The 15259-nt window shown below is 41.8% G+C and overlaps 1 protein-coding gene across 16 annotated transcripts in view; it reads left to right on the top strand.

Annotated features, from left to right (window-relative positions):
• CHD2 (chromodomain helicase DNA binding protein 2) overlaps positions 1-15259 on the top strand; it is an 82925-nt gene that overhangs the window by 23722 nt on the left and 43944 nt on the right. For 12 of the 16 annotated variants that reach the window (XM_048956618.1, XM_048956630.1, XM_048956616.1 and 9 more), the window contains 2 exons: positions 5290-8486; positions 8824-8957. In XM_048956618.1, the coding sequence (XP_048812575.1) occupies positions 8896-8957 (62 nt within the window). In that variant the 5' untranslated portion in view covers positions 5290-8486; positions 8824-8895. Of the gene's footprint in view, positions 1-5104; positions 8491-8823; positions 8958-15259 lie in introns of all 16 variants that reach the window. The other 4 variants (XM_048956629.1, XM_048956632.1, XM_048956623.1 and 1 more) reach the window with 3 other exon arrangements.

The following is a 15259-nucleotide window of genomic DNA, read 5'->3' as shown; positions in this document are numbered from 1 at the left end:
GCTATAAGAAACAAAAGCTATCTTTCTGGAGAAGAGCTTTCATATGTAATTGCGATATTCTGCTTCTGTCACTGAACTCCGTATCTATGAGCATTATTGAATCATAAATTTGCTAGTTTAGAAGGGCTTGACACACAAATGCCTGTCACTCTGCACTTAAAATTTAGGTAACAAATGGTGTGGAAAGTGTCACAGCAGGATAAATTTGCCTTACAAGCATTTCATGTTGTCCTTTTATGCTTCTGTCAGCCTCAAGAGAGTGGCTTTGAGCAGATAGTAATTGTCTCTGTAGACTTTTTTCTTCTATGATGATTCTGTTTCTGTTCCATCTTTCAGAGTGTTTCAGCTTTGCAGAAAGCTGTAATGTTGATACAGCTTGCTGCATTAAACTGCTAGCTGATAAACCTTCATTTAAGAATCATTCCCCATATAGTCAACATGTAAAAATGACTTGAGTCATTTGGCTTGAGTAGAAGAGTTTATTCAGTTCTGCACTGGGTGAAGGTGGGGATGGAATAGTCTCCATCTTCCTTTACTGAAAGCAGTTGGGTCTCGATTTGTTTGCTGACTCTGGCACGTTCTGTGACTCAGGAGCCCTCTCTGGAAATACTCAAGTCCTTTTGTTTTCCTGTCTGCTTAAAGTTCCACATCCTTGGTGCTACATTTTCACTTAGGCCATCCACTGAATTTGTGTGCATCAAGTGACTTTAGTAGGAGGCTCTGTATTCCTGTGGAACTGTGCTTCAGAACGTACGTTCCTTTAAGAGGCAATTTGTTGGAGGCAGTTCTTCCTGTTTGAAGGGGTGTCTCATTGAGCAGTGCCTGCCTTAGGCTGCAGGTAGCTTGGAAAACATGTTGTTCCAAGATGCAGATTTTCCCTAGTTTCAGTGATACACAGTAGCTGTTAACTTTTAACTGGCTATGTTAGCAGCAACCTCCAGCAACCAAACCTTAATGAGAACGAAATGCCATCAAAGCTGCCTCACGTGCTAGAAAAGCAACTGCTCCCAAGTCGCTCACTTTCTTCTGTTCTGTTCCTGTGATGTGAGGACTAAGATAGAGAGAGCTCTTCGCAAAGGAAAAAGGAGTGGGGGGGAGAGTCCTTATTTGCTCCAGGATGTGTTGTGGCCTTGTGCTGCTTTTGTTACACTTCATTTTGGAGTATTTTATCACTGAGTGCATTGGGTCGTGAAGCAAAAGAGTAGAAAAGACCAACCTTAAGGAATTCAATTTAGTGTGTGGCATGTTTTGGTGATCTTGGCTTAGTGTTTCACCACTTCTGTTCTCTAAATTTCATTATGTTCTTCTAAAACTATTAAGCTACCTTTCATTGTGCAAGTGTATGCAAAACAGCTTATTTCTTCAGGTGTTGTAAGCAGATGTTATTCTCTTTAGCTGTTCCTTGAAACTCTTGCTGAGCTGCTGTCCACTGTTACCTTTCTTCCCTGATCATCTGCTATGATCTCTAAGCATGATTTATTAATGTGTTGCACTTGTCCGTGAAATATCTACCTCTTTCATTTTGTTGTATGTTTTCCCATTTTTTGTCATTGAAATGTAAATAAGCTGTGTCAGATCTGGTCTATTGAGGAGGGATTAGGCTTCAGGTTACACACTGGGTAATTTTTCTGTCCTTATTTTGTAATCTTTACCTCCAGGAGAGGGTAAATGTGAAAGTGCCAATTGGAGGCAGTTGTCTTCAAGATCTGTTAATTCAAAATGAATTTGCAAAAGAATGTAGGAATGTTTGAGTCTTGAAAAGTGTATTTTAGTACTGTATGTGGGTACCTGCTAGCATGGATCCTGCTTTAAAAATGTTTTAATGTACTTTTTAAATACTTCTGATTTTTAATTCCTTTCTTAATTAGATGGGAGAGGAAAGCACTAGGAACTTTAATGAAGTTAACGTGCTTTGCTATGTGCAGTAAAATCTACGTGGCTTATGTTCATTCCAGATACTTTTTATTTAAATGTGACTTACGGTTGGTTTTGAAAATAATACTCCTGAAAAGTGCAGCTGTACATGAAGTCTGTCCTTGGTCACATCTTACATTAATCTTTAAATCTGAAATACCTGGAAAACTGCTTTTCTCAGTTAGAAATTGCTGATCCCATGAGTTGTTTTTCTTTCACTGCTGTGCTTACTTGAACGTGCAGTAATGTGAATGGGGACTTTGGACTGCCCAGAGCACCTAGTTACTTACTTGGAGGCTCTTAATGTCAACAGAGGGCACATTTGCTTTTCCTTCTAGTGCACAAGCTACCAGAGGTATCTTCAGAATCTTTAATGACTCTTGGAAGTAAAATTTTTAATCAACTTTGAAGTACGGAACTTGAGGTTTCATCTGCCAGAACCTCGTTCTGTCCATTCAGCTCCCTCTGTTGGAGTCCATTTCTTCAGCAGGCAATTTCTAATCTTGTATACCAGCCTTGGAGTATGAGAGACTTCAGTCTGAAGAACTTGTAACTGTGTTGGTGTCTTGCACACTTGCACTGATACATGGCTGTTCTGTATCTTGTCATTGGTCTTCAATCTCAATACTTCAGAAATAAAGGCTTTCAGCTGACACAAAAAAATGAGACCACAGTTTTGGCAGTAAGGGATGTCTGTTGCTGCTTTGGTCTCTGAATAGATACAGTATCACATAAGCAATTACCTGAAGTAAAAGCTTTGTAAACACAAAGGTTTCAGGAATGTTACCAGTTTGCCAGACTGGTCATTATGTTACCAGTGGTTACCAGTTTGAGGGAAACAATACTACATTGACTACCCAGGTCCTTTTCTTTATCTTGGCCATTATACTGGGTATGGAAACAAGTATATCGAATAGTAGGTAATAGAAATTGGAAAAATGGAAATGTTGTCTAGCTGATGTTACAGAAGGAACTGAGTATGCATGGTATCTGGCAGAAATTTGGCTGTTCATGGTTACACTAAATGCGAGGTCACTGCATGTCTTAGTGGAGGAGTATATTTTAGCAATGCTGCTGAAATGTCTTAGCCATCTTTTTCATAAGGACAGCTTGTAAGTAAACAAGTGGTGTGAAATCATCTAATGAAGAAGTTTCATGTGAGGCATATTGATTGCTCTTATGACGTTAGCCATTACTTCTTGATGTATGAACAGCTTCTAGACCAGTAGCTGGTGCAGCATTTTCTTAATTATGCTAACAGTTCTGTTTACTGCTAATTATTTTGCAAGGTCAAAAGAAGTGTGTGAAGTGAATGTGACAGGGCTACTTGCAGAGTTTTTTGTACAACCAAATGTAGGTGAACCTAGTAAAGAAATTTGCCCTTAAATGTTTCTTGGCAGATCTCGTTAGTGTTTAAGGCAGAAAGCTAACTCAACTGAAAAGGGCCTTTCAAGGTTGAGTGATATATAACTAAATTACATTTTTGAGAAGTGGGAAAAGCTATTATCAATAATTAAATCCACTTATTTCTTGAAATAAACAGAACATTTTAAAGATATTATTTGTAGGGCTTCCACTGCGCTCCTGTTAATGCTTCTGAATATTTAATGATAACAGTAGTGTACAAATTTGTGTCGGTGATTTTTTTTTCCTTATGTTTTGGTACATGTTTGAACATCATTGTTAAAAATACCCAAAGTATTACTTTATTTTCAATTGGCTGAATGAGTTTGAAATTAGGCTAGTGTATAAAACAATCATTCAAACCAATCAACCAACCCACAAAGTGTTTTTTTTTTTTTTTTTTTTGGTTAGCAATGAAAAGAAACCCTTCCATATATTTAATTTGTCCTAAGTGAGGATAAATTGAATGCTTGAAACAAAGAACTTAGGCAAATATGTACATTTTCAGAAGCAGAAATCAAAGATCTCATGACTAAGAGTGCCATTAGTGCAAGTGATGCACAGTGTTTATTAAGGAAAGTGGCTGACCAGATCCTGCATTCCACTTCTGTGTTGTGCTGCTTTTCCATTGTCTTTAAAACAAAGAGTAAACTTTCCTATAGAGGAATGGAGCATGAGGCCCATAGGTGGACTTCATTATGGAAGTCAGGTGGAGGCTTGCTGCACTGGTTCCATCACTATTTACTTTGCTCTTAATGGTAATTTTGAGATGAGGATGGAGAAACGTGGATAATGGGGGCCCACTAGATGGCTCCACTGATTCTTGCTGTACTGTGGGTAATTTCTGTATCCCTTCTGAGAATGTGCCCACGACTCACAGGAGCAGCATAGGGGTGGAGTTAGCTTTCAGACTAAAATCTGATTAAAGCTGTGCACATTCAAAACAAAATACATAAATATATTGTTAGAGTGCAGATACTCAAAATCAGGAAGCCATTATAAAATCTTTATTGTATTTCAATCTCTTGTGGTCATCGTTCATTTTAGAATGATATTTTGACCATAGAGTAACTTCCTGTTCTTGATGTTTGAGTGTTAGGAGTGCTAGTAGTTTCCTTGAGGTACCCCAGCTTATTACTCTTGGAAGGAAACGTAAAGGTGGAGACATTGGATTTTTGTTCATCCACATAGAATTCATTTGGGAGATTTGGTTTTTGTAATTCACCTGTGGGCTGGATTGCTGTTGCATGAAAATGAAGCTGGCCTATGGCTCAGGAGTAGTATGGTGGCTTTGCTAAAGCAGCTAAACTGACTTGTGACCTTATTCATCTGCTTTCTGACATGTTTCTTCTCAGTAGTAACCAGATCAGCCACCCTGTTTGTTTCTAAGTGTTTTTTTGTTGAACTGTATGTCTCCCATAAGCTAGAGAACTGTATTATGATGGTGTAATTTCCAGAATGTCTTGTTTCCTGTCACTGTCTTCATATAGGAAGCCAGTTTTCATACTTTAGTGTTGGTTTTGGTGGATCACTGTGTTAGAAGAAAGGACAGTGAACAGCTGTTAAAAAATTTTGGGTTAATTATAATTAAATTGGCTTTTCTAAGCAGCGTCAGCTTTAGTTGATGGGTCAGACCAATAAAGTGGTTTCCAGGGCAAATATCTCATGTTTTCCCACTATTGATTTATCTAGTGTTTTAATGCTATAGGAAAAAAGATTAAATGGAGCTTATGGGGCCTGAAAAGGTTCTTGAAGTTGAAATCATTCCTCCTCTGCTTCTTTACAGTTTGGATTCAAGTTCATATTTTTGACTTTTGAACTGATGACCTTCTTAGTTGGTGAAAAAAGTAGTTATTTTTGGGTGCATGATATGGAATGAAGCATATTCTAAGGTACTGTTGTTGAATGTCTTAGTTTAAAGATAAGATAATCTGTATTCCAACAGCATTTTTCTTTTAATTTTCCATTAAGAATCCAGTAAGATGAAGAATGTCAAAAGGAGTCTACGAATGAGAACAAGATGGCAGTTCCACTCTTGACTGAGAGGTTGAGGAAGTGGACTAATGCATGAGTGCTGTGATATTTCTGTCCAAGAGAAGGACGTTAAAACGTGGACTCCTGTGTTTTTTAAACCAGAGAAGATCTGGGTTGTGATCATCCGATCAAAATGGACTTTGCACTTGAATTGATCAGGGGACTGGGTCAGTGGTTGTCCAGTGATGGATCTGTTTGAGGATTGGGTGGTAAAATTTTATTCTCAGATTATATATGTTTAAGAAGGGAATTAAATTGGTAAGAAATCTGTTACTATCCCATTGGACAAAATGTATTTTTTTTTTTTAAAGTGACTTAATAAAAGGTTTTGGTTTCTTTCATGCTTTGTGTTTGTCCTTTCTGGCTGAATCTTTTCTTGGTCGTGTTGATATTTAAGTGTTGTATTTTTGGTTGCTATGAAAGTGAGAAATACTTTAGCTGCCAAACACTAAAGGCAAGGTAAAAATTTTATGTTCCTAATGTTTAAAATGTGGTTTTCATTTACAAATTATCTTCACTTTGCTATGACTTCTAATGAATATTTATTCTGGTTTGTTCATTTAGGTGCTTAATGTGGGGCACTTTTTCTAAACTTGGTGTGTTGTCAGGGTGCTTCTGCTGAGCCTTCTGAAGTTATTTTAAGGTGGAATCAGTATCATGCTGAAGGCTGGGCAAATGTGTTATAATAAAGGAGTACTTAAATGTTTTCTGTAGGTTTGTAAGATGTGCTTGCTCAGTCATGTGTGTGTGTACAGAAACTGTTACCAGACTTCCAACATACTTCCTAAACAGTCTTTTTTCCTAAAATTGTTCTGTACGTGTACCTGAACTGTTTCACTGCTATTTAATGTGGACATGGCTTCCTGCTTCTGTACCATGTATTTGATGAGGAAAGTTGTGTTAATTTTCTCACTGCTGCAGGTGATGGTTGCTTTTTCAAATGAATTTGAAGGTGGATCTTACACTAAAAAAAAAAAAAAAAATCCAGATTTTTTGTGAATGAAATAATTGAACGATATTTCAAGCACATTTCACTTGAAATTCATGGTTGTCTGTGTCAGTTGGTCTTCATGCATAAGACAGATCTTGTTCTGAGAGCTTAAGCAATGGAAGTTGTTGTTGTTTTTGGTTTTTTTTTTTAAAGAAAAAAAAAAAAGAAAGTGGGCTGTTCAGTGATTTTGCTCCTCTAGGCCTCTTTGGAAATATCCACTTGTACCGTAATGAGTTGTTCATGCTTGTTGGATCCAGCTGTTTCGATGATGCTGATGTCAATGCTCGCCTGTTGAAGTTTGCTTTTGCCATGCTTTATATGAGGTGGTGTTGGATGCTGGGACCAACTTAGAGATCCACATTCAGATGAGTGGATTTTCTTTATCGTTAACCGAAAGCATTTGCAGTTTTGTTGTCCTACTCCTTGGTTCCAGTTCAGGTGTTAAGGGGTCTTCTGTAAATTGTTGGTAAACTGACGTTCAGTGAAGTGGATGCTGACAGCAGAGCGGACCTTAATGTACCTCTTGGTATGGAGATATGATAGGTTGTTGGCAGAAATAGGCAGCAGGTGTGTAGAGTTGAAAGGAAATTTATTGGTTCAGCTGGTGGAAGCCAGTTGTTTCCAAGCTGTTGGGATGCTGTGCTGCGGACGGTCCTTGTAGACAGTGGAACTTGCCCAGTGCCTTCTTCCCCTCCATCAGTTACCCGATGGCTGACTTCCATCTCTGGTTGTGATGGCTACAAATGTGGAAGAAGTCCTTGTGATTTAAGTTGTCTGTTGCTTGTGGGGAAACAAATGGTGGTCAGGATGCAAGAGGCTGGGGATGCTTGGTTCTCCTCCATCTCCTCTGTGATGTGTCTTCTCAGTACCCTGGATGTTGGACTGTAGACGTGGCTTGTTTTCTGAATGTGCATGTTGGCTGTTTCGCGGCTTTGAATTCTTTTGTTTAAAATCTCTTGGCAAATATTAATGAGTTAAGAATGGAAATGAGAAATAATTCATTTGATGGTGTGGGACTTATTCTACAGCAGTGCCTTCACGTCGCTGATGAGGTTGCCGTAGCAGTTGGGTTTGTGTTGCTGGGGCAGACCACTAGGGAGGCGCTGTTGAGCTGGAAGGGGTTGGAAGCACTGTGGGGCTTTTTCAGCAGCTCGTGGCACTTCTGTCCCAAGCACTACGTGCAAGCATTGGATGACAAAAGGAAGGGCTTTTGTCTGGGGGTACTATGGCTTAATTTAAAAATAAATGCCCCTCGGGTGGGGTGACCCCCAAGGTGGGCTGTTGCTGGCTGCATGGCTGTGAGCTCCACTGCCATTCTTTCAAAATGGCTTGTAGCAGCTGCACTTCCTGTCCAGGGAGGAAGTAATTTTAGCCCATGCACTGAAATATTTAGCAAATCTTTAAAACAAAAGGAACAAATTACGTTTCTTTCTGGTTTCAAAAGGGTGGCTGAGCCACAGGGGGTTAAGGTGCCCCTTCTGCTGGGGTAGTTGGAAGGAGCCAGGGCTGTGGGGGGTAGCAGGCACCCTTTAGGTGGAGGCTATCTCTTTTTTTGGTAGAAATGAAGGGGTGGGTCTATGGTACATCACCTGAGTTGTGGGGTAAATGTAGAGAGTGTCAATCAAAGGCAGAGCTCAGAGCTGGGAAGGAGCTCTAGATGGCGGCTGTGCCTTAGAGAGAGCGCGCTCAGCTCCGTGCCTTCCCCAACACTTTACGCAACTTTCCCTAACTTTCGGGCAGCCTCAGGGGGCCCCCACAGCCCCTTGCCTCTCCTAGGCACTAATAGGGGGCCGAGCGGACCTTTTTCGGGCAGAAAAGCAGCTTTTGAGGGCTCCCTTTTCGTGCCTTGCTGGAAAGAAGAAGCCGTGGAGAGAGCCCAGGTCGTTGTTTTTCCAGCTTAGAAGCCATGGCGTACCTCCATTTTTGTGCGCTCTCCTAATGAGCTTTTTCCCCCGGACATTTTTGTACTAATTATCGTTTCTTTTGCTTTACCGACAGCATATTTTTGGGATTAGAATATATATATTTTTTCTTTTTCTGAATTTCGTATTTTATCATTCGAACTCTAAATATTTTGGATCTAATGTTTTTCCACGACCCGAAACTAAGATCGACTTGGTCCTGGCGGCGGTGCATGGATCAGGTAGGTGAGCAATTAATAATAATAATTTTTAGATTTCTGCCGTTTTGAGTACTTTGATTTTCGACCGATTCGGGCTGTATTCGGATGACGCAATAAGATAGAGATTATTTGCATCCAGTGTTACTTTGGGAAAGTTTGCAGGATGCTCCTCTTCGATGTTTATTCCCCCGTATTTTTTTCTCTAAAAAATGATTATTTGTTTTAAATCTCCGTTTTGCTGTGTCGATCAGTTTTGTGTATTGTTACAACAATATCATTGCAGCGTCAGGACTTTGTTCCTGATAATGAAAGCCAGTGAAACGAGCTGGGACCTTACCTTTCTTTCAACTTTTGACAGTAAATACCTGGGCACAGGACTTCAAAGCAAGCAGACATCCCTGACCCCCTCTTATTATTTAAGAATAAAAAGATGATGAGAAATAAGGACAAAAGCCAAGGAGAGGAGGGTTCAGTCCACAGCAATGCATCGAGGTATGATCTATCAACTTTCTTTTTTTTTTTTTTTGGTAAAACCTGTGAATACCCTGTTTACTTTGACAGCCTTGGGTTCCTGTCAGTGCTGAATACAAAACATTTTACTGATTTTTGTTTCCTTTTTAAGGAATGACCTTGAGATTGTTAGCATGCCACACCCTAATTTTTTTGGTAGCAATTTCTGAAAGTTGTGTTGTGACTTAAGGGCCCATGTCATAGTCAAAAGGTACTGTACCTTCATTCAGGGGAGCCCTTTTCTCTGTGTGATGTTTTTCCAGCTTTTGAATTTCAGTTTTTAGGTTTTTTGTGCTGTGAAAAATGACCTTGTCGGTTTAGCCATTGCTGCATTGCACCATTTTACATACAAGGCAAATTTTTCTTTGAAGAATCTCAGAAGTCTAAACTTTAACTGAGGGCCATACAGAAGCCTGGTGTAGTAGTAAATTATAGTAAATAGGCACAAGAAAAAGTTGCATGAATGAAAAAAAGCTCATTTTAAAATATAAACTGAAAAGTGCCTTTCTGTCCGGTAGCCCTTACTTCATTTTTTATTTGAGCTTGTGGAACTTTGATGCTGTTTTGATATTTTAGAATATTTTCATACAATTTATACTCAACTTTTCTCCAGTGGTCGTAGCATTTTGTATTATAAAATACAAACTGGGGCTGCTAACAAGAGGCTGCAAATGCACTGTCTGTTTATTGAATGTATTATTGCTGGGAGTATTTTTATTTATTTTGTGAAGTAATTAGATTCTTTACAGGTTTTTATGCACTGAACCTTGATGTAGGAAAAGTATGGAATACTGACAATGTTGGTTCGTTAAGAATGCACGAGTATAATTACCAATTGCTCATTTTTATATTTAATGGGTCAACTTAAACAAAAAAAAAATTGAAAATTAATTTACATGCATTTTGTCTTCTGGTTTGTAAATACGCCGAGTTTTGCATTTTGTTAATTTTGATGGAATTCTGGCCTGCTTATTATTTTTCCTTTGGTGTTAAGTAATTTTTAAGTCGCACTAATAAAAAAAAATTCTGAACAGTTTGTGGTATCACATGTGCTCTGATGTGATGTTTGCAGGTGTTTGACTGGTATTTTTGATGTCCATTATTTAACCTTAAACGCACACTTGAAATACTGTGGGAATATTATCGAAGTGCTGTGACATTCTAAAATACATTTATGGTATTTGAGATGTATTAAGACTGCGGTCAGATTTTTAATCCTAGAATGGATGGGGGTAAGTTTAAAATGATCATTAATAACGTTAGCTTTAGGGATGTTGAAACATTATATATAGCACCTATACAGTGATGCTATAGTAATGCAATCTGAAAATAAGTCAAATTTTCAAACCTTAATATTCGTGTTGTTAGAAATACTGCTGATATTGCTTTAGAAGTCTTATTTAAAAAAAGAAAAAAGAGTATTCACTTTGTTTTTCTGGTTGTTTTAAGTGCGGGTTGACAGCTAAAGCAATAGTAGGTGTGATTTGCTCAGGAAATCAAAATTAAGGCAGCGTATCTGCTAGAAATACTGTGCTGAATAGGAGGTGAAAACAGAGACATCTAGCAGTAGCTGCACAGAAAGAAGACCTTTGTGTTTTTGTCCTCGGGGTGATTATATTTGCATAGTCTCACATGTGTGATTTTGCTGATTTCTTTGAAAGGTTGTTTATCTCGATTGATTTATACGCAACACCTGTTGTGAGGTTACCCTGCCTCTTCCACTGTTCTTCCCTAAATAAACTTGCTGTGGGTAACATCCCCTCACCTGAGGTGTGGGAACAATTGAACACGGGCTGTTTGTGAGTGAGCCCTGTCGAGCTGGCTTTGAGCTGTGAGTCAGCTGAATGTCGTAAAATGGGCTTTACTTCCTGAGGTTGACTTGAAGTTGCAGGGGAAATGATTTCTAGGAAGTAAAGCCACCACTTTGCTTTACTGCAGCCCAGAGCTGTGCTCATGTCTGCACCTCAAATGCTGCTGGCCTTTTTTTTTTTTTTCCTTTTTTCTTTCCTGATTTGTGACCATGTGTACATTTGTGAAGTCCTGGTCTGTAGTCCTGGATCTGAGGTGTGGATGGTGGCAGTGGGTGGATAAGGTGGATACAACCACTACCCCTTGAGCTGGAGATGCCAAAATACAGGACTAGGAAAAGATGTTAAAGGAGAAGAAAATATAATACTTCAGTGCTCCTTCAGTGCGCAGCCTGGGAGTATTTGGAATTGACACCTGCATTGCCAGTCCAAAGGAAGTGAAAAGCTGTGTGAACAAACCAGAATCCATCTGAGGGTTGTCCTGGAGGGGGTGATCATTGCTGGGGACAAAACGATGCTGACCCCCCAGTCTGTGAGCTGAAGGAGTGCTGTGGTGGTGCCCCTGGGGGACCAACCACACCTGCCCTCACGTCCCTTCTCCCCACAGTGCTGGGCCTGCCTTGCTGTCAAGTGATCAATTCTGGGCCACCTCCTCCACGTGGGTGAGGTGGGATGCTGCAGCTTCTAATAACCACCTGTGTGTTGGGGGCATGAATTGCATGTAGCCAAACACAGTCCTGATGCTTCCCAGCATCCTTCATTTTACCCTTCTTGAAAGGTGGGAGCTTGTGCTGGACATGTTCAGTGCAACCCTGATGTGAGCTGCAGCAGTGCAATGCAGGTGGGGGTCCTGTGACCCCTGGAGTGGTGCAGGGATAGTTCACAGCACACAGCCACCATCTTGGTTTCCCTTGGCTCGCTCCCTGCCTTTGTTGCAGTGTCTCTTACATCCCTGCGTGCAGGCAATTTGTTACGAAGGCTGCAGGGCTGAACAGCCCATTGCATTTAGGTCTTCTCATCATTTTGGAGGAAAAAAAGAAAGAAAGAAAAAAAAAAAGAAGTTAAAGCAGGGTGGGCCTGAGGCTGTATTGTTCGGAGCAGCAGCTCTGACTCGGCAGTGGCTCTGTGGGCAGGGTGCTGCAGGCTGCGCTGCCGGCTCGGCCCAGAACGGCTCGCTGCTCCTCGGCAGCCATTTTATGAAGATGTAGTTCCAGACAGAGCACTTCGTGCGGGGGGGTGGGGGGACGAGGCTGTGAGCAGAAATGGCTGCACCTCTGTCAAGGGGAGTGTGGGGCAGCTCTTCCTCTTTTGCGGCACGAGGAAGGCCGCGATACCCCGCGAAGGGCGAGGGGAAGGCCGCTCCGCCTGGCATTTTGGTGCGGGTCCGGTCGAGTCACAAAATGGCTGTTCCTTTGTGCCGCATAGCTGACAGACATACTGCATTGCACTGTGTGTACTCTAAAAACAGCAGGAAGTTGCTGGTGGGGAGTTCAAAGGCCATCTTGTGCTCGCCGGGGCCGGGGATTGGCTGCGCGCTCGCCTGGTAACAGCTGGCTGGACGGCGGCGCTGCGGGAGGCTGGGCCCTGCCTGGGGCTGCGTGCGCAGCCTGCCTGCGCGCTGGGTGCTGGGAGCGGGCTGCGTGCCGAGCGCCGGGTGCTGTGGGAGCGCTGGGTGCCCTCGGTGGGAGCCCAGCGCCTTCGCTACCCTTCTCTCATCCTCTGCCTTCGGGGTTTCCTTTGTGCTTCTACGAAACGAACCGCGGGCTGTTTTTGGAAGCGAGGAGAGGGTGACTTGGAAACGAGCGGAGCTATTTTTGCTGTGGCTTTTTTTGTACTTTGGAAGTAATTGCAGAACATAGTATTCCTGAAGCACCTAAATGTCTTTCGTAGCATTTCAGCTTGCAGCATTCCTAAATCATTGAAAATTAAATTTCCTTTTACTCCCAGCACATTTTGTACGACTGGCTTTATCCAGGCTGAGTGGAGGCAGTGACTGTGTTTACTAAACCAGAGTTCTAGCTTTCCGTCCACGCTGGCAGGTTACTGTCGCTGCTCTGCCATCCTGCGCGCACAGTCTCTTTCGGTTTCACTTGTGCTGGTGCATTCTTAAATGAGATTTTTCTTCTTCCTACTTGATCTTTAACCCTTTGTGAAGCTGTCAAAGGCCTTTTTTGGAAAAGGGAAAATGCTTTCTCAGAGTAGGAATCCAAAGGAGTAATGTGTGAGGAATTTGTACAAGCAGTGATGTAAGCTGGGGGGGGGGGGGGGGGCGGCACAAGGGAGATTGTTCTTCTTTCGTGACTTCTGTTTCACATTATCCTCTCAAAGGAAATGTCTCATCAAATTACAAACGCGCAATTCTGAGACCTAAAACTTCTCAGTTTCCTGTTTTATGACTGCTGCCAGGAATGGATACTATATATAAAGCTCACCGACTGCAGGGAGCTGCATTTAGCTAGATTTCATCTCTTTTGGATTGTGTCCTTTAGTTAAACTTTCTAAGGTAGCTAATTAAATTTTATATTTTCTTGAAATGCGTGACTTCTGCTGAATAAAAATGGAAAACCAGAGCTCACCTGGGTAATTCAGTAACCCTTCACAAACACTCCTGTAGCACGTGGCACGTGCTTCGGCCAGAGCTCTGCTGAGCTGGGGCACACGTGCCGTGCCACAAACATCTCCTGCCTTCATTTCGCAGCTCTGCTGCCATGAGGAGCTGCTGTGCTGAGATTGGAAATGAAACACCTGTTCTGCTTCCTTGGGTCAATGTTTCACCCACAGCACTGAGGGCAACAGTTACCCTCTGCGAACCTTCCCCCATTTCTGAGTAGAGCTGATGTGGAACACTCCCACAGATGGGGGAGAAATGATGTCAACAGCACAGCTATTTCTTTCAGGGTTGAAGTGAACTTCAAGTATACACCTGGGGCTGTGAGCAGTGCCTGAACTGACGCTTCCGATGCCGTGGCTGTGCTGCTTTTGAACTCCGATCAGCTGCAGTGAGGCGTGGGTTTGGCAGCTCGGGCTGAAGTGGCTTCTCCTGATAAATAACATGGAGGTGTATATGAGCACCTGTTGTGCTGCAGACAGCAGTCCCAGTAGGAATTGCACTTTTAAGTTAGGTTGAGTTCTGAAGATGAGAAATGTTTCTGTGGCTCTGGAAGGCTCTAATGGATGGAGAAAATGCAGAGCAGCACTTTTTTCTTTTTTTTTTTTTTTTCCTTCAAGGGATGTGAATATAAACAGAACAACACTGAGGGAGGGGGTAGCCTGGATTATCGTAATTAGTTAAGCAGCCTTCTAGCAAAGGATGCACTGCCCTACTGACATGGTGTCTTACATAAATTTTGCTGGTGTACTTCTATGACAAGATGCGTGCTGAAACGCCACCAAATGAGCTGCTTCCAAGAGGTGGTGGGGTGCTGGTAAAAACTGCCTGTATCCTGCAAAGGATCATTGGAATGAAAGCAAAACCAGTGAGAAGAAAAATTAGTGTCTGGTGGTTTGTGATGAAGCTTTTGTAAGTGTCACACTGCTCATGCCTTCTTTTCCTGGAGCTGGGAATGTCTTCTGGCTATAATATAATTAGCAAAATCTTGATTAGTCTTTCCAAATATGCAGTAGCATTTATGACCCTGCTGCTTGTGCAGCACTGCTACAAAACTATAATTTTTCAACATACGGTTTACTTAATGTTAACGTTTTGAGATCATCTATCTAGAAGCAGTCTATATGGGATCCTGTCTGGGATCCTCTCCTGGTATGGTGCTGGTAACTGCTCACGCAGCCTCACATTTTGGCTGGGCTCCTGGGGAGCCTTTGCCAAGTACTGAGCCTCACAGCTTGCTGTGCTCCTCATCGGTTTGCTGCTCACAAACCTCTGCTCCCAGCTCCAAACGACTGTGTTGCAATGTGAAGAATTCCCTGTCTTCAGAACACTCAGATCCCTAGGAGAAAAAAGAAAAAAAAAAAAAAGTTGTAATAGTTTGTTTCTTGTGAGTTTTCTTGCTGGGTGCAGATGTGGTGTAATTGTTCACATATTAACTCGAGGAGTCATTTATGTCTCTTTCATGGGGAGGAGCCTCTGCTCTGAAGCCAGCAGGGCTGTCGGTTGGAGGGCTTTGCATGCCATGTGCTGTCTGTACAATGGAGGCTTAAGGCGAGCCTTAGATCTGTTGCTTAGAAAAAGCTTTCAACAGACACATGGAATGCGATTCTCAGGCTAGGTCAAGTTCCGTTCTTCTGAACTGCGGGTCATCTGGCACCAGGAAGGAAGCTGTGCCTCTGACTTTTTGTTACTGATTCTAAGTCACAAATTCTCATATTATTCTGTTTCTTTACCATATTACTTCTCAAAGGAAACTTGCACATGTTAAAGGGAGAAAAAAACACAATCTGCTCGCTGCAGTAGTTTAGACTTGACTTGCATGCTGTGTGCTTTGCAGCTTCCAATTCTTTCTATCTGGCAATGTGTGC

The sequence above is a fragment of the Lagopus muta genome, chromosome 10 (assembly GCF_023343835.1).
Source record: "Lagopus muta isolate bLagMut1 chromosome 10, bLagMut1 primary, whole genome shotgun sequence".
Classification (NCBI taxonomy): Eukaryota; Metazoa; Chordata; class Aves; order Galliformes; family Phasianidae; genus Lagopus; species Lagopus muta.
The sequence above is the reverse complement of the archived record's forward strand: the minus strand, read 5'-3'. Positions and strand labels throughout refer to the sequence as shown.